The sequence below is a fragment of the Pelobates fuscus genome, chromosome 5 (genome assembly GCF_036172605.1).
Source record: "Pelobates fuscus isolate aPelFus1 chromosome 5, aPelFus1.pri, whole genome shotgun sequence".
NCBI classification, from domain to species: domain Eukaryota; kingdom Metazoa; phylum Chordata; class Amphibia; order Anura; family Pelobatidae; genus Pelobates; species Pelobates fuscus.
In genome coordinates, this window is record NC_086321.1 from 153927351 (window position 1) to 153946306 (window position 18956).

General features: G+C 42.2%; 1 protein-coding gene across 2 annotated transcripts in view; it reads left to right on the forward strand.

Moving 5' to 3' along the window:
- The window catches only part of RSPH14 (radial spoke head 14 homolog), a 243814-nt gene extending 225429 nt beyond the window's left edge, over positions 1-18385 (forward strand). For both annotated transcript variants that reach the window (XM_063454530.1, XM_063454529.1), the window contains exons 5-7: positions 11337-11562; positions 17410-17546; positions 17979-18385. In XM_063454530.1, the coding sequence (XP_063310600.1) occupies positions 11337-11562; positions 17410-17546; positions 17979-18217 (602 nt within the window). In that variant the 3' untranslated portion in view covers positions 18218-18385. The remainder of the gene's footprint in view (positions 1-11336; positions 11563-17409; positions 17547-17978) is intronic.
- Positions 18386-18956: the final 571 nt, after the last annotated feature.

Sequence of the window (18956 nt, forward strand, 5' to 3'; positions counted from 1 at the left end):
TATTGCATTCATGTTCATATTGTTTATGCACTCAGCTAGTAATAGGCAGCAGGTGGAATATCGCCCAAAAATGTGCAAATGACTGAACTGATGATGAAACCAATGAGACAGTGCCCCCTCCTGTTCCTTCCCTGGAGATGCCATGGGAATCTGTTTTTCCCCCTTTGCTAATGGTTAGAAAAATATGTACAGGTTATTTACTAATGTGAGCACTGTTAGGAATTCAAATAGAATTTCAGACATAAGGCCAAATTAGCTGTGTAATGTCCCTTAATGTGCGTTCAGGTGGGTTCCTTATGACATACGCTGTGGACATGCCCTAAATTGAAGTCTTACTGGGATGACATTCTTATTCTGGTTAGACTTATTGATGATTCCATAATTACATTAACACCTGAACTATGCTTGTTCAAAAAGATGCCTGATAATTTACCTAAACATAAACACATAATCCTAGGCCATATTCTAATTTCAGCCACTATCACTGGAAGTCTCCTGTAGTTCTGGATATTATGGAAGCTATTCACCAATTGTTTGAAAATATAAGATGTGAAATTGTGCTTAGGTTACCGTCCCATACACTTAACCTTCTTAGATATGAATGGGATATCAAAGAAAAGACATCAGACAGAAGTACAACTTAAATTTTTGACCCCACCTGACTAAAATGTTATATATACGTTATGATATTTTGTACCATATTATTCTACTTCTGATTTATTAATAATTTACTACTTCCAGATAATTATTTATTACATTATACGCAGTTTGTTGTATTAATATTTTACTTATTTCATATTGATTGTTCCTTTTATTGTAACATTTTAAATCTTTCAATAAAAACTATTTGAAAAGGCCAAATGAGCTGAATTAAAGGCACATTTTGATGTTTTGGCCTTAAATGTGAAATTCACTTTCAATATCTCACAATTTTGTGAATAATTCTGTTAGTGTCTTAAGTTATGCATCTAGGAGGCTTGAAAGATCACACACTTATAGATTTTTTTTAACTGACACTACCTTTACACTGTTTTTTTTGTTTTTGTTTGTTTAATGTTTCTTCAATCCCTTCAGAACTAGAGTTAGTCAAATCTCTTTTTATAGTGACAGTTCTATTATGCTACTCTCTGAGACGAAGGAGTTAGTGTTGATAAAAATGTTTTTACTTGGTCTATTATATTAATCTCCTGCTTCTAACATAAATATCTTCCATATTTGCCAGTCGGTGAGCCACAAGGTAATTATTAGGTGCCGAGTGTATAAATATGTCACAGAGCCCAACAGTGAGGTTCAGAGCAAATTAACGTATCACAGGGTTCCTCTGCATGAATGTGTGTGTGTGGGAGGGTTGGCGTGTGACGTGTGATGTGTGTAGAGTGTATGTGTGGTTGTCTGAATGGGATGTGGTAGGATTGGCTGAGTGTAATGTGTGCATGGGTTTGGCTGAATGCACACACACATACACACACCCACACACACGCATACATAAGGTAAATAATCAGGTAGCATACATGGACTGTAGCAATGTGGCTTCTTCACTCCCCTTGTGAAAGGTGCACTCTTCCTGGCTGCCTTGGTGGCAAGTTGCTTACGAGGAGCCTTCCCTCCTGTGGATTTGTGGGCAGTCTGCTTTGTATGTGCCATGGTCTTTAAATTGCTTCTAAGCGTGCTTTTTTCTTTTCTTCTCACCGACGCAACCAAAGGTCTTCAGTGCGCTTGTTTTATTTTGTTTGCATGTTTGAATGTCAGCATATTTTTGTATAGAGTATATGTGTGTGTGAATGTAGGGGTGCATTCATGTGTAGTGTTGTGTGTTTTTATGTACTGCTGCCATTTGAAAGTAGCAGTTTACTTTGTATAGTGTTTGCATTTAAATGTAGGGGTATGTCTGTATGTAGTGTTGATATTTGAATGCAGGGGTGTATTTGTGTGTAGTGTTGGAGTTTAAATAGTGAGATGTATGAACATATACATAGCAACACAAATCCGCATACATTGATACACAAACAGACACACGTACCAATACACAGATACAGATGCACAGATAAACACGCTGACACACATACAAATACTTCCACAAATACAGATACAGACCCATACAGATACACAGGGACACATATTGACACTTAGGTACACATACAAACACACAGATACACTGACAAACAGACAGATATACTGACATATAGTATCCAATAATTGTTCAAAACAACTATCACATATAGAAGTACTGAAATAGTCGTAAGGTGTGGGTACCCAGGAGGGTATCCCTAAAATAAAGCAAACTACTCGCCAAAATAAAAAAAATACTTTCTACAAGTGGGAGTGACTGTTTTGAACCCTCATCACTGAAAATAAATAGAATTTTTTAAAATTAATTTATTAAAATCTCAACATACTCAAATAACCCATGACGTATAGGTTGCCTTATATATAGGTTAATCAACCAATCTTATCAATCCAAGGGAATGGAATTTCCCCATATAATTAAGCTGACTGATCAGAAGTTGAAAAGGTAGCATGCATCCTTATTTGGGAGTATATAGTCAGAGAATCTAATGTAATTGTTCCAAACACTAAATAGGAATAGACTATTAAAGGACAAATAGATGATCACTAAGAGGAAATTACTTAAATATATAAGCTTCTGACTAATCAGGGCAATTAAGACACTAAGAATCTTTAGAGCTTAGATTACATAAGTATACCTTTAATAATTGGATATAATTTAAAGAAATTGGTTATCATAAAATGAAGATGTTAAGCTGTAATGACAAACGTTTAACTATAAGGTATAAGGTATTTTGTTTGCATGTCAGCATATGTTTGTATAGAGTATATGTGTGTGTGAATGTAGGGGTGCATTCGTGTGTAGTGTTGTGTGTTTTTATGTACTGCTGCCATTTGAAAGTAGCAGTTTACTTTGTATAGTGTTTGCATTTAAATGTAGGGGTATGTCTGTATGCAGTGTTGATATTTGAATGCAGTGCCAAACGCCATGCGAGCTGACTGCAGGTCACACCACCTCCTCAACAAGTTTAACTGGGACTGAAAAATGCCACTAGAGTCTCTTGAGGTGAATAAACTATGAGCTCTGGTTCTACAGACTGGCCCTAGGGTTAGGCATAACGAAGGGTTCATCGTGTGGTAGTGTTACACAACATTTAACAACGATATGGCAATAAAATAATAACACAATTTTCCATTATGTATAGGGCCATAGGTGTGCGCTTGAGTTTAACGTACGGTTTCAGTAAGAGTCCATGTGCATGGGGTATGCCTATCTTCTGCCAGGTGTGTTGTGCGCCTCTGCGCCAGAAATGGTGGAGTCTGTGTACTTCATCTATGTGCAGCAGCACTCTGGTGATGTGTTGTCACTGAGTATCTATGATTAGTGTATTTCTGGCATTTGAGTGTGCCTATATGGTTAGAATTGAGTGCTCGTGTGAGTGTTGTTGTAGTGGTGTAACTGTAAGGAGATAAATATCTATGCGGAATGTAGTCTGGTTAAGGAAAACTGAGATCTTAGGTGTGGGTTATAGACTGCGTTACTTTGTGTCCTGGTGTGCAGTACTGTTGTGTGGCCCTGCAGTTGTGTTCCGGTGTTGCCTCAGCGTGCATGTTGGCGTTGCCGCCTAAGTGGCCGTCAATGAGGCGCAGGGGTAGGAGGTGCGTGCATTGTGAGACCAACCGGTCATTAGTAAATTACATTTCAGGTGGAGGTAAGAGGAAAGATAAGAGGGTCAAGTATACAACTTGAGGAGGCAGACGTGCCGTCTAGTTCATGGAGTTCCCCATGGGTACGGGGTTGGGAACTCTGGCCCAGATTCAGGTTGTCACTGCTGTGTATTGTTCCAGCGTAGGTGTCTGCGGGACGAAGGGGGCTACCCGAGCTGGGTCCCTGTTATGGGTGCGCTGTTTCTCCTGTTTGTTTTGGTCGTGGGAGTCCATAGGAAGTCCCAATGTGTGCAGCAAAGCCGTGGCCTCTTGGAGCTCTTGTATGTGGTGAGTGGCGTCCCCATGGTAGACCTGTAGCGTGCAGGAGGGGCGCCAGTGGTACCGCATTTCATGCTTTTGAAGGAGCGTGATAAGCGGTCTGAGGGATCTGCGCCAGGCCAGTGTGATCCTGGAGAAGTCGGCATAAAAGGTGAGTGTCATTGCTTTAAATTGGTATGGGGTTTTCCCCTTCAGGGCATTTAACACGGCAGCTTTATCCGCCCCGCTTCGGAATCTGAGCACCAGGTTCCTTGGTACCGTACTTGGGGCCCTGTTGGATCTAGGGATGCTGAAGAGTCCCTCCAGTTGCATCATTCTAGCTTGTTTTGGGGGCAGCAAGGTCTCCCACAAACGTCTTGTGAAGTGTGGTAGTTCGGCGTTGTAACAGATCACCTGGCACCCCGACTGGGTACCTCCGCTGAAGGATGCTCCTAGCGCTTCCTGAGGACTCCAAGCACTGCAGCAGACATCACAACCACCGAACCGGAGCAGCATACGAATGGTCTCAAGCATATGAATGCTGTAAACAGCTGAACAGGAAAAGCATACAATCAGCTTACACTCCTGGCAATCAGCATACAATCCAATGCCCCCAATAACAAGACGACACTTCGTTTTGAGGTCAAGCAGAACTGAATTTTAATGGCAAGCATTCTCCTTTGATGTGATGCTGCCCATGCAAGGGAGACACCTACATAATTACCACAGTAACCAATAAAATATAAGGTACAACCCACACATCTCCTCCCCTCAGATAAACCTTTAACATAATTAACAAGGATACATTTTTCCCCTAGTTTTGGATGTACCCCAAATATCTGGGGTACATTCATAAATCCAGTATCCCCAGACAGCCCTGATCTGGGGGAGCAACATATTTAAAAATAATCCCGTTCAGGTAACTTGTTCGGGAGTTATGGAGCTTTAAAAATTTTACCGACCGCACAGGCACACAAGCCAAAAATAGTTCCATGAGTTTTGGCCTTGCGGTCGGTCCTTGTTCGTGCGTTAAAAGTCCCGAACGGCTTGCCATCCGTGGGTATCTTGATGTTCGTCAGAATCCCCATATGCTACTTAGTCTTTCTACCGAATGGCAGGGCGGTCGGTAGTTTTGGCACAAATTTCCGGTACTATGGAGGTTCGCCTACTCGAGTGTCAGATTTTAGTTCCAGACACTCAATGGCAAAACACCGCTGTTCGGGAGTTGAGATGGCCGCGGCCATGTGTAAAAGTCCTGAAATGGCGGCCACCCAGGAACTTAAGCAAAGCGTTCGTGCGTTTCCCATAAAGACTGGATGTGCCGATCAGGGAGGTAAATTACCACATAATTAGGTAGCAGGGTGGTCCGGTGTTCGGTAGTTTGCATTCGTATGATGAATGCTGGGTCCATACCGTCTGGGTCTCACAATTAAGCAAATGTTTTAAAAGTCACGAACTGCTTTAAAGAAGAATCCCCACGAAAGCAGGTAAGCATCTTCAACTTATATCCAGTTTGATATCTTTTACTGAATAAACAATATATTGTTATAATCCTATGTCTCTGTTCCTGTGTAGGTGCCCGGCTGGCTCTTAAAGGGCCGGTAATAGCAGATGTTCCCAGGCATAGGGTAGGGTTTTGTTACAGGCGTATTGGATGGTTTCAGCCACCCCACGCACCTTAAGTTTGTTGTAGCGCCTGTTATCTTCCAGTGCCGCAAAGCGGCGTGTCTGGTTTTGCGCCCAAAAGTCACCAATCTCCTGTAACAAAGTGCAAAAAATTGTAAAGTGCACTAAATATTGTAAAGTGCAATTTATAATAAAGTGCACAGAACTGTAAAGTGCACTAAATATGTGTACTAGTGATACAAAGGAGAGAAAAAAAACACTAATAGTGTAAATCAATTTTAAATATATATTTTAATATATATATGTCACTTTGGAGGGGATGTATAAATATGTATGTATACGTTTTGTTTTACTTTATCACTAGTACACATAATTGGTGCACTTTACAGTTCTTTTCACTTTATTATAAATTGCACTAGAGGCACTTTTTTGTCTTAAAGACACAGCGCACTTTATTTTCAAATATTATATTTGTGTGTGTTGTTTTGAGCTTTACACTTATTTGGTGCAGCTTTTCCTTTTTTTTTTTTAAATCTACTTCCTGGTATTTATTGTTTTTAGACATTGTATTATTAGCGCCTGTTTTTCACTTATTCTTTGTATACATTTTGCCTCTGAAATATCCCTATTTTTGGCAACCCCTGACAACAACCAGAGTTGAAAATTGTGAATCAAAAAATTTATTTTATCCTGTTTATGATGGATGGCACTTTTGAGTCTATAGCTGCGCAAACTAATTTGAATGCCAGCCAATATCTCACTACAGCAGGAAGAATATGTGGCACCCCACTGACCATACTGAAATGAGGAAGCTTTGGGTGTTGAGGTTAGTAATGGTGAAACAAAAACCCAGTATCAGGAATTACTGACATAAGCACCCAGTCCTAGCTACCCCTCTTTTATATGAAGATTATGAAGAGAGATAGATATGAACAGCATCTCCATTTCAGTGATAAAACCAAGTGTCCACCTAGAAATGACCACCAGTATGAACATTTGCACAAAGTCGGGCCCTTAGTTGATCACTTCTCAAAAAAACTTTCAGAAAATTACACCCCTGACCGAAGTATCTCCATAGATGAGTCAATTTAGAAATTCAAGTGAAGACTGCCTTTTGAGCAGCACATTCCATCAAAGCAGGCTCTCTATGGAATAAAATGTGTTGTGTAAATACAAGACTTGGGGATACCTGGTTACTTTGCATTTATGAAGAAAAACATGATCACCTAGATCCACCAGGCTGCCCTGATTATGTGGAAACAAACTGTATTTTTTGTATAGGATCTCATTCTCCGATTAATGAAGAGAGGTATCACCCATGGCTAGATCTTTATACTAGAATAGAATTTTTTTTTTTTTTTTACTTTGATACCCCAGCCTTTGGCACAGTGCGGAAATACTGGAAAGATTTCCCCCCCCCCCCCCCGAAGCTAACAGCTGGCAAAGACCACAAAGGCACAACTGCTTTGTGCCATGATAAGGTGCACAGAGAGAAAAGATGTGTACATGTTGCCCAAACTTCATGATTATAGCACAGAGTACAGTGTCAATACGCAGAAGCAATGCCCAAACCAAGAAAGCAAAGTGCGTTGTTGAATACAACAAGCATATGGGGACAGTAGATTTGGCTGACAAGTGTATTCAGCATATCTGGTTCTCCAGATATGGTATAAAAATTTTACCATCTTCCATGTCCAGATTACAGTAGATAATTCCTATGCACTGTACAAAAAGCAGCCGCGGGGAAGCAATACACTTTCCTGGAGTTCACCCTGAAGCGTTTGTCCGATATTTTATTTTTCCAGCTCCCTAATCCCTCAACAAATATGTGTGTTTATTAAAGTAAAAGCGAACAGTATTATAACATTCACAGCTAAAATGTCATACAGAACTTGAAAAATTACAAAATGTCTTCATTTCTCACACTTTTTTTTCATTTGTGTAAATGTTTATTTTATAAATATTTGATGTGAAATAAAATCCAATTTCTCCTGAACAAAATGATATATAATAAGTGTGGATGCACGTAATATGAAAGAGGTGACTTAAATTCTAGGTTTTGTTTTGGTCAGTCCTTGGACTGCTGCCTCTGTCCTTAAGAGGTTAAAGACACATTACTGCCCAATTCTGGAAACAAACCGTAACACCCCCGCTACTAACCTGGTTTAACCAAATGGAAGACCTTAGGAAAATAGAGGAACTGACGATGACGGCCAACTTGACCCATAAGACTTACTTGGACATATGGACACACTGGATCCTTGAGACAGCAAAAGAAGGATTCCAAAGGAGACTCAGAACTAACGGACACCAAGACACGGACAGATAAGACCAGAACCCACAATACATACGACTGGAGACGACGGACAGCGGACGCACCCGAACCCCCTCCCACCCCCGACGACCCAAGCTACACGCCTGCCCCAGCCCCCATGACCGCACCAACCTTAGGGAGAACAACGGACTCCGAACAGAGGCTTACAAAGCCACTATGGAACCCCAGCTAACAAGACACACAACCCTGGCAACTAACGAGCCAAACGCACCTCTGACTTACCATATCACTCAGCCCTCCAAGGGGATAGACAGGGCCGGATTAACATAGGGGCTGATGGAGCTGCAGCTCCAGGCCCAGGCCCATAGACTAGGCCCATAGACTAGGCCCATTGATTTTGAAAAAAAAAAAACATTGTTTTTTTTACATTTTTATTTTCACACACACTACACTTAGGGATTCCACCTTTCTTTTATTTTATTGGCACAGCCAGTATTTGAGGCTGCCTGGCTGGTGCCAATATTGCAGTGATACTGGCAATACAAATGCTGGTATTTTTCTCAGAATAAACAAGAGATTACTCTGCAATACCAGCACTGGCCAGTTGGGCTCGCTGTATGTGGAGACAGGCAGGGATAGGAAGTTCCAGCATATCCCTCCCTGCCTATCTCTACTCACTGATCTTCAGGGGTGCAGCAACAGAGAGTCCAGACAGCATCACCCACCCTGCAGAGATAGCCTACAGCTCAGCAAAGTAAGGAATGGGGGGAAAGGCTGCAAGGAGACATACACTGAGGCACTAAGGGACACTGGGAGACATTATGGCAGACACTGAGACACTAAGGGACATTGGGAGACATGACACAGACACATGGGGACACAGTGTCCCTAGTCTCCCAGTGCCCACAGTCTGCCAGTGTCTCACTGTCCCCATGTCTCCTAGTGCCTCCATGTCTCCCAGTGCCTCAAGTGTCTCAAGTCTCCAAGCTAGTGTCCCTGGTGTCTCAGTGCCCCCTTGTCTCCCAGTGCCCCCAGTCTGCCAGTGTCTCACTGTCCCCATGTCTCCTAGTGCCTCCATGTCTCTCAGTGCCTCAAGTGTCACAATGTCCCCATGTCTCCAAGCTAGTGTCCCTAGTGTCTGTGGCCCTGGTGTCTCAGTGTCCCCATGTCTCCCAGTGCCCAATGTCCCCATGTCCCCCAGCCAGTGTCTCTAGTGTCGACACATTTGGGCACTGAGTCATGAGAGCAATGGGAGACATAGGGGGCACTGGGAGGAATCCATCTATACAGCAGAATCAAACTAAGTAGTTTTTTGGTGATTTTACAGCATTTTCTCTTATGTCACTCCTTGTGATTTACATCATGTGATGTCACCCATACATATTTAATTATGCAAATTAGTAAGGCCGGTATGTTTTTCCAAGAAAGGTGGCAACCCTAACTACTTTTCACATACTTTTACTTAAGTATGGAAACTTAAGAGGGATGTATGGGAACAAAACTTGTGTGGACTGGCTGACAATGAATATAGTTAAAGGGACACTATAGTCACCAGAACAACTGCAGCTTATTGAATTTGTTCTGGTGAGTAGAATCATTACCGTCAGGCTTTTTGCTGTAAACACTGTCTTTTCAGAGAAAATGCAGTCTTTACATTACAGCCTAGTGATAACTTCACTCGCCACTCCTCAGATGGCTGTTAGAGATCCTTCCTGGGTCATGGCTGCCTAAAATGCATCCACACATTCAGTGTCTCCTCCCTCTGCATGCAGACTCTGAACTTTCCTCATAGAGATTCATTAATTCAATTCATTTCTCTAAGGAGATGCTGATTGACCAGGGCTGTGTTTGAATCATGCTGGCTCTGACCTGCCTCTTTGTCAGTCTCAGCCAATCCTATGGGGAAGCACTGTGATTGGATCAGGCCACCACTTCTAATGATGTCAGCAGACTGATTTTTTCTGAGGCAAACAGCATGCAGAGTTACAGCTTCAGGCTTGAATATAGTAAGATGTTGCTATATTTATGGAGGCATGAGGGCCCAGGGGGGCTAGATGGTGGTGTTAACACTATAGGGTCATAAATTCATGTTTGTGTTCCTGACCCTATAGTGATCCTTTAAGGTAATGCTGACTTTGGTCTCTCTAACACTATGGCATGTTCCCTTTCTTTTACACTCACTACATACAGCTTTTCTCTGTCCGAGACTATATACCAGGAGCTTCTGCCTGCTAGTAAGAAGGTAAGGAGACAAGTGGACCAGCGAGTGCTAGGGGACAGTCCTTAGAAAGCGTTGAGCGAGTGCATCATTAGATGCATTTATGCCAAGCTCAGGGTGCTGTCGCATAGTATGCCCTTAGTTGGCCAGCTGCATGATTGGCAGGCAGCCTGTCATGCATTCATGCCAGGCTGGCCTTCTAATTCTTTGGGCAGACATGTCCTCTTTTTGGGCATGTTCGCACCTTTTGGCAGGTTACGTGATTTGTGTCAGTGGCACACCCTTTTACCGTGCCCATTGACTTCCTGCTTGACTGAACACTGCTGTTAGAGGTTATGGATTTACTTGAAAGATGAAAACATAAATTAGAGAGAGATTAGCCTAGGGTATGTGTTTTCTTATAGCTGCTGTTTTCTTTCTCTCCAGCACCATCTCCATCAGATACATGACGCTTGGGAGTGCTTTACTGTTTTTGGTCGATATGATTCTGTAATTAGGCCTGTCATAATTGTCAGCACCAGGCCCAGTGGGCTCTTAATCTGGCCCTGGGGATAGACACATGAGAGGTGGGCCCTGACATAACAAGGGGTAAAGGGAGACGAGGATGGAAGAAGCTAACTCTCACTTTTGCTAAAGACAGTAACATACGGACTAAGCTCCAACTGCCCTGGAGACTTCCACTCCACCTACCTCCCACGCACACCTAAGAACGCTGGTATTAGGGGTGCTTTCAACCATCTTACACTCGAATACCTGTCCAATCAGAAATATATCTAAACCGACAAAAGGGACCTGCGAGTCCGACAACACTGTGGGCCTGCGAGCCCGAACTGTTACTGATGACTTACCTTGCATTATAATTCGTTACGGAGACCTGCGAGTCTCACAGCTTTTATATGATTGAACGATGAAAGGAGAAACAATAAAAATGATATTTACAAAAAAAAAAGACACATTACTGAAGGAAATATCACTATGGAGCTCTGTTATATGACTGAGATACACCAACAGTATGGAGCTCGTAGAAAAAGAGTGACATTAGGATAGAGAAGAGGGACAGAGGTGTTTGTTTCCCTTTTCGAATACCGGTGGTCTTGATTTTATCTGATGCTATATCACATTAATAAATATTGTTTTTAAAAAGCTAATAAATGATGCTCATTATGCACCTGCTAAACTTTACAATATGTGAAAGGCGCATGGTACAATAGGCTTCCATATAATGTCCTCTGTGTCTGGTTTCAGGTTCCGCTGCCCTCGTGGATTCGGACTTGCTGCCACTGCTGGTGAACAAACTTGAATCTGAACTTGAAGACATTCAGGTTCTCATTCTGGATACCTTACATTATTGTCTGAAGATTGATGTTGTGCAGGCCCTCAACGCTGGAGCCGTGGATATTCTGAAGAGAAAGCTCACCCACCCATCAGTGGACATTAGAAGCAAAGCTGCTTATGCCATCATGCAAATTTGGTGAGCATAATCATTCCAGTCTGTATTTGTAATGATTGGCCACTAGGAGACAGCAAACTTGCACTAATCCTGTTCTGCAGAGCATTTTAAACCTAAGAGAACTATATTATTACGTTCTCCAGCCGCAGTGTCCAGTGGGTATAAAACAAAGTCACATAAATGATAAACAAATTATGGTGAACAAATATAAGGTGTAAAGCAGGCTCTGCTATACAAGCATGCTAATGATTATAATTAATTCCGCCTCTGTCATTGTTTTCAACTGTTATCAGCTGTCCTCTTTAAAATGTTATGTTTATTATGTATGGGGTGGGAATATATTATTAAAGTTTACATGATATCCCTTATCCTGCAATCCATATGCAGGAATAGTGCCTACAACAACCCTTTAATCACCTCCCCTGCCAGCTTTGTAGCACTAATCCTACACCCTGAGGGGGGGGGGGGGGACTTCGGACAGCCTGTGTACTTAGAGCTACCCAATGGATATGGCTGAACAGGGGCCGATGATAACGCTGCAGCCATTTAAGTGCAAGGTTGGGCTCCTATAATATCAGCGATGTTGGGAGAAAGTGAGAGCCTGTCACTTCCACCCAGCTACGTAGAGAGCCGCATGGGGAGGTAGAAATGAGGCACAGTTAAGAAGGATGTGGAAAAAAGCATGGAGAGAGTTTGCTCCTGCTGCACATTCCTATCAGCTTCAGTCAACAGCAGGGCCCCAGGGAAGCCACCCTCCTGCCACAAAAGGTATGTTAACAGGAGCGTGGATAAAAATGTTAAAATAATGACATTTAGGTGTGGATGTATATATGTGTCCGTCTGTGTATCTAGGTGTATGTCAGTGTGTGTATGTTTTAATTTGTGTCCGTATATGTGTCAGCGTGTATCTGAATGTGTGTGTATAGGGGTTGGTGGATTTATATGTGTGTATCAGTGTGTGTTAATGTGTATGGATATTGTGAGTCTGTATGTATGTTTGTCACTGTTTATGAGCATACATCCCAATCAAATGCCAACACTACATGCAAACACACGCCTGCAATCAAACACAAACATTACAAGCAAACACACTACTGTATAAAAACGCCAAAATTATATACAAGCATGCCTTTATTCACACACCACACGCAAAAGCACACCTGCATTTAAAAGCCCACACTACATACAGATACACCATTGCATTCCACTGGCAATGGTAGATACAAGTGGACATTTATTTTCTGTATATTTACTTGAATAGCTACTGTTTACCCATTAAAACTCTTCCCTTACATCTATTTAACTAAGCTATCAATAATGTAGCTATCCTAAGGACTTGGTGGAGACGGGAAAGTCATAGGACAATCATCTAGACTAGTTCCTCCTGAATTTTAAGATTGTAACTCATTAATAAAATAATACAATCTGCTTTATTGTGAATATTTAAATGGGACTGGTGCGATCACCATTGTATTGTCCATGCCACTACAACAAATTTTCTCCACTCGATTTTCCAATTTCTTTCCATAGTCACTTTATAGTTTATTTCCCCCGAGCATCATTGTTGCATTTTCACACACACACAAAAATTTGCTTGCAAACTCCTCGTGGGCAGCTATTGCCTATGTTCTTACCCATTAATGAGAGGGACTATCAGTAAATATGCTATCCATTGACAGCACAAGTTAGCAATTAACAAAGTATTTGAAGCCGCACCACACTACAGCTAATTGTAATGGTTATGGTTCCATAAGTGCTTTAGTGCCGTCCCCGGTTATCTATTTAACTGCAAAAGTGTCTAGTTTACGTTTCTGATGTTGTAAGTGCTTTAACTTCCTGCAACCGACATACTTCTAAAGTGCATTCCTATTCAGGTATTTATCTGCTTGAATAATAATGGCTTCATAATTACTTTGCAAATAAGAAGTAGGAGTTTAGAGGATTGTCAAACACCCATGGTTGCCTGAAAGATAATAAGAAGGATTATCTGGAATATAATTATTTGCTTAAAACGCACTAACAAATTCCATAGCATTGTCTCATAGAACTGGGTCACCAAGGAGGGCTGTACAGTGAAACAGTATATGAAATGTAACATTGCATAGTCATAAACATAGATACTCTAGGCGCAGGGATAGGCAACCTTCGGCACTCCAGATGTTTTGGACTACACCTCCCATAATGCTTTGCCAGCACTATGGGTGTCAGAACATTATGGGGAATGTAGTCTAAAACATCTGTAGTGCCGAAGGTTGCCTATCCCTGCTCTAGGGCTTCCATCTTGCTGCTATCTATTATAAGGCATCACATAAATAATATTCAAGTATCGGATGCACTTGTTAAGCAATAAAGAGCAATACAGTAGCTGTGCTCACATGAATCAGGAAAAATAGTGTACTTAATTATTCTAGGGTTTTATTCTTCCTTCGCAAGACCTGTGAGTGGTGCTCCTTCATTGCTATGTACCTATAAAGAAATCTGGAAAATATATAGTTGAGTTTGCCTCCAGAGAAAAAAAAATATTATGCAGATAAAAAGGTTTTTCAAGAAACTAATTTAGCTTTCTCATAATATGCTAGTAGTGGGCTTGGCAACTGTTCAGTCATTCAGTTACATACAGAATTAGAAATACACCAAAATATAATTAACACTAGCTCTCCTAAAATATTAGGTAACTGTGCAAGGAAATTCATGTCCCCTTTTTTCTTTTCTTTGAAATATTTCGTCCCACAATTAGTCCTATTTCTTGAAAGGCATAACCAACATGTACTGGATGCAAATCTCTTCATATTTACTAAAGCCAAATGCGGTTGGAATTTGGTCGGCCCAAGCAAATCTGCAGCAATTGGCTGGATGTATTCAGTGTCTGGATTAAAATTGGTGCTTTTGAATACAAATCGTATACAAAGTATAGGATTCAGAAGATTTACAAAATACCAGTTTTAATAAAATTCACAGCCGAATATTCGGAAATTATCATTTACTTGCGTTAATGTAAGTGAATAATAATTTTAAGTACTATTTGTACACTGGAAGTGCTACAGCCAGCGGGCAAATAGTTCAAAAGTAACAAAACAAAAAACCTCTGTGGCGCAAGGTTTAATTATGGGGTGGCTGGTCAGCACTTGCTAGCTAGCCAGCCATCACATTAAAAAAAGGTTTAAAAAAATAAAAACCCAACCCAAAGTAACTAAAAAGTCTGTGTGATCAATAAGACCCCCATGTTACTGTAAGGGAGGTTTAAACATTCTATGCCCATAGGAACATGTCTACAAACATGTTAAAACTAGCAACTTGACAGCCATTGCTTCCCAGTTGCTAGAAAATGTCCCATCTGATGGGGATGTAACCTGTGAAATAATGGGGGACAACTTAATCCTCTCCGTTGTGCTCCCACCGGTGCTAAGAAAAGACACAAGAGAGACTTTTCTTGTGACTTGGCTGTCAGAGCGCTCTGATTGGTTGGCTTACTTTCCACTCTTACTCATATTGCATAGCATGGGAAAGCCTATATAAGAACTTTCCCCGATATCAGAGCACAGTCTTCGCAGAGCCCTCCATGAGTGAATATGGATTGTGTATTGTCGCTTGTTTTTAATTTTTTTCTAGCATTATATTTTGTTTCTACGCAATGTTTTATTACCTTTCATTAGTTGCGGTAGGAATTATCGATATTCAGTTGGACATTTTTGGGGCAGATAAACAAAATAATTAGACGACAGAACACTTCTGATGGTAGGATTAGAGCGAGATAGGGTATACTAGTACCCTAGGAGGAGGTAGATTTTATTATCTACAATGTTGTTTGTAAATATTTGTGATGATTTCCAGTTCAATGAGGTAGAATGACGTAGAGAAGGTAAAAGTATGTCAACTTAATGTATGTCAACTCAAGTATATAGAATAGGAACAAGGAGAGAGTGAATATAAGACAAGATCATCTATACAGTGAGTATTGTAGAGTAACTCCGGTAGGTCCTGTTGTGTCTTCTGCAAAAATAATGAACAAAAAAAACAAAACATGCTTTATAAGTACCGTATTTATCGGCGTATAACACGCACTTTTTCCCCCTGAAAATAGGGGAAAAATCGTGGGTGCGTGTTATACGCCGATATCCCATAATTACTTACCTGTCCTGAAGCGTGGGCCGGCTTCACAGCGCGCACCGCGGTGCAGGAACTTTAATTTCAGGTTCCGGTTTCCGGCGGGACTGAAAGGAAGTGTGCACAATAGTGTGCACACTTCCTTTCAGTCCTGCCGGAAACCGGAACCTGAAATTAAAGTTCCTGCACCGCGGTGCGCGATTTCAGGTTCCGGTTTCCGGCGGGACTGAAAGGAAGTGTGCACAATAGTGTGCACACTTCCTTTCAGTCCTGCCGGAAACCGGAACCTGAAATTAAAGTTCCTGCACCGCGGTGCGCGCTGTGAAGCCGGCCCACGCTTCAGGACAGGCAAGTAATTATGGGAGGGGAGGAAAGTACACTATGGGAGGGGAGGGGAGGGGGAGGAAAGTACACTATGGGAGGGGAGGGGAGGGGGAGGAAAGTACACTATGGGAGGGGAGGGGGAAGTACACTATGGGAGGGGAGGGGGAGGAAAGTACACTATGGGAGGGGGAGGAAAGTACACTATGGGAGGGGAGGGGGAGGAAAGTACACTATGGGAGGGGGAGGAAAGTACACTATGGGAGGGGAGGGGAGGGGAGGGGGAGGAAAGTACACTATGGGAGGGGAGGGGAGGAAAGTACACTATGGGAGGGGAGGGGGAGGAAAGTACACTATGGGAGGGGAGGGGGGGAAGTACACTATGGGAGGGGAGGGGGAGGAAAGTACACTATGGGAGGGGAGGGGGAGGAAAGTACACTATGGGAGGGGAGGGGAGGGGAGAGGGAGGAAAGTACACTATGGGAGGGGGAGGAAAGTACACTATGGGAGGGGAGGGGAGGGGGAGGAAAGTACACTATGGGAGGGGAGGGGAGGAAAGTACACTATGGGAGGGGAGGGGAAGGAAAGTACACTATGGGAGGGGAGGGGGGGGAAGTACACTATGGGAGGGGAGGGGGGGGAAGTACACTATGGGAGGGGAGGGGGACGAAAGTACACGAGGGGAGGGGGGGGAAATACTATGGGAGGGGAGGGGGGGAAATACTATGGGAGGGGAGGGGGGGGAAATACTATGGGAGGGGGGGGAATACTATGGGAGGGGAGGGGGGGAAATACTATGGGAGGGGAGGGGGGAAATACTATGGGAGGGGAGGGGGGAAGAATACTATGGGAGGGGAGGGGGGAGAATACTATGGGAGGGGAGGGGGGAGAATACTATGGGAGGGGAGGGGGGGAGAATACTATGGGAGGGGGGAATACTATGGGAGGGGGGGAGAATACTATGGAAAGGGGGGGACACTATGGGATGAGGGGGGAACACTATGGGATGAGGGGGGAATACTATGGGATGAGGGGGGGGAATACTATGGGAGGGGGGGGGGAATTTCCTGGAATTTCTTTCTAAAAATGAGGTGCGTGTTATACGCCGATAAATACGGTAGATTAAATGAGAGGAACCCAACATAATCAATGTAATCAAGTTATAAGGTTATTTAATAGCATGGATTTCCACTATCCTAGAAAACCTTGCTTTGTTTTTTCTTTGCTATTAGGTTTTAGGTATTTGGACACGTTGGACTCATTGGGAGTTATGCATGAAAATTGTTGTGCTCTGAAAAGTGGTTTCATATACTAAAAGTGTGGCAGTGAATAAAAAACCCTTTTTAAATCTTTGCAGCACTTTTCAGAACACAACTTTTCTATATATATTGTGTGTATATGCATAGCGTGCACTGACTCTTTCTTTACCTTGTCCTCACACAGTGTGCCACTAGCAGGGAAGGACAGAGTATGTCAGGAAGAGGTGGTCCCCCTGCTCATTCAGTTACTGGAAGACAGTGATAGCGAAGTGAGAGCTAATGCTGCTGGGTCCTTGATGAACATCACAATCACTACTCGAGGTATGTTTAGTTTGGCAAGACACACACTGCCGTTAAGTGGGTTCTACTTTCTCAAATGCTTTGGGTTTGAATCAACAGCAGCTCTTAAGGCACACAGTTTAGACGTAAAACGAAAAAGCACCAACTCATAAAGAACCATTATCTAATGACTTTTTTTCTGCTGATTGATGAGTGATTGCACTCCAGACAGAGTAGGCATTTTGGTAAGATTTTTTAATGTGACCTCATTATAATCGCTGTGTTGTAACATGATCACAAATTCACATATATGCATATATTCAGAATACACGAAATGCACACATGCAGTAAATGACTTTCGGAGAGCTAACGTTGAATGCCATTGCAGGGAGAACCCAACATCTGCAGTATTTTTGTTTTATGACCCTGCAATTATAAACCCATTTATGATTCTGTGTGTTTTTCCTTCCTCAGGGAAATATGCTGCTTATCATGCTGGTGCCATCCCCAAATTGTTGACTCTGGTGACTGACAGTCAGAGCAGGGTGCGCCTAAACTGCCTTAAATCACTGACTACCCTGTCAGAGGCCCCGGAGGGCCGTAACTTGCTGTTAAAAGATGTAAGTTTAATCCAAGGATGCCTGGCAGACTCTAGCGAAGCTGTCAGAAGGGCAGCTACCATTGCTCTACAAGTAATACAGTGGAAACCTTAACAGATCTAGCATGGTATGATGGGCACACATATGCCTACTTCATTTCTAGCCGTGTATCGTGACACTTCTTGAATGTGAATTCAACCCCATTCATTCCTCATCTATCAGAAACATGTCATGCGTGGATGGACTGGAATGTAACAAAGAATAAATACTCTGTATTGTATATTTTTATCAGTTTTTTTCTTTATAATTTGGGACTACTTATAATAATGTTTTGTTACCTTGTGTAGATTGAGTAAATCTTGAAATGTTGGTGTGTTTCACTAAAATGTACAGGCCAGCTGATTTCTATCAGCGTAAGTGTTGGTCACTGCAGAGTTCATGCAGAGAAGGCGACTATGTGTTTCCCAATATTCCAGCAAGGTTAGTTTTAAAGAAGCTGGATGTGCTGGACAGCAGGATGCCTATTTTTAAAATATGTATTTGTTTTATCAGTGAATGCTACTGCTTCCCAATGTAGCATTCTGCTGTAGCATTTCTAGATGTCGTGTTCCATCTTCTCCCAAGTGGCCACTGGGCATGGCATGATGTTTGTCCCTTAAAGCAGTTGAGTTACCAAAAATTAACTTCTGTATAACTCCCTGTGTCTGAATCTCTTTTTATTCTTTCCAAGTGCTCTAGTTTTCAAACACATAAGGAAATGTAGAGATTATTGTTCCTTATGTATAGCAGTCAAGTTGGCAAAACCTGACAATGGGTGGAGCTCAAACAATGTTCTGTTTCAGTTGCCAATTGT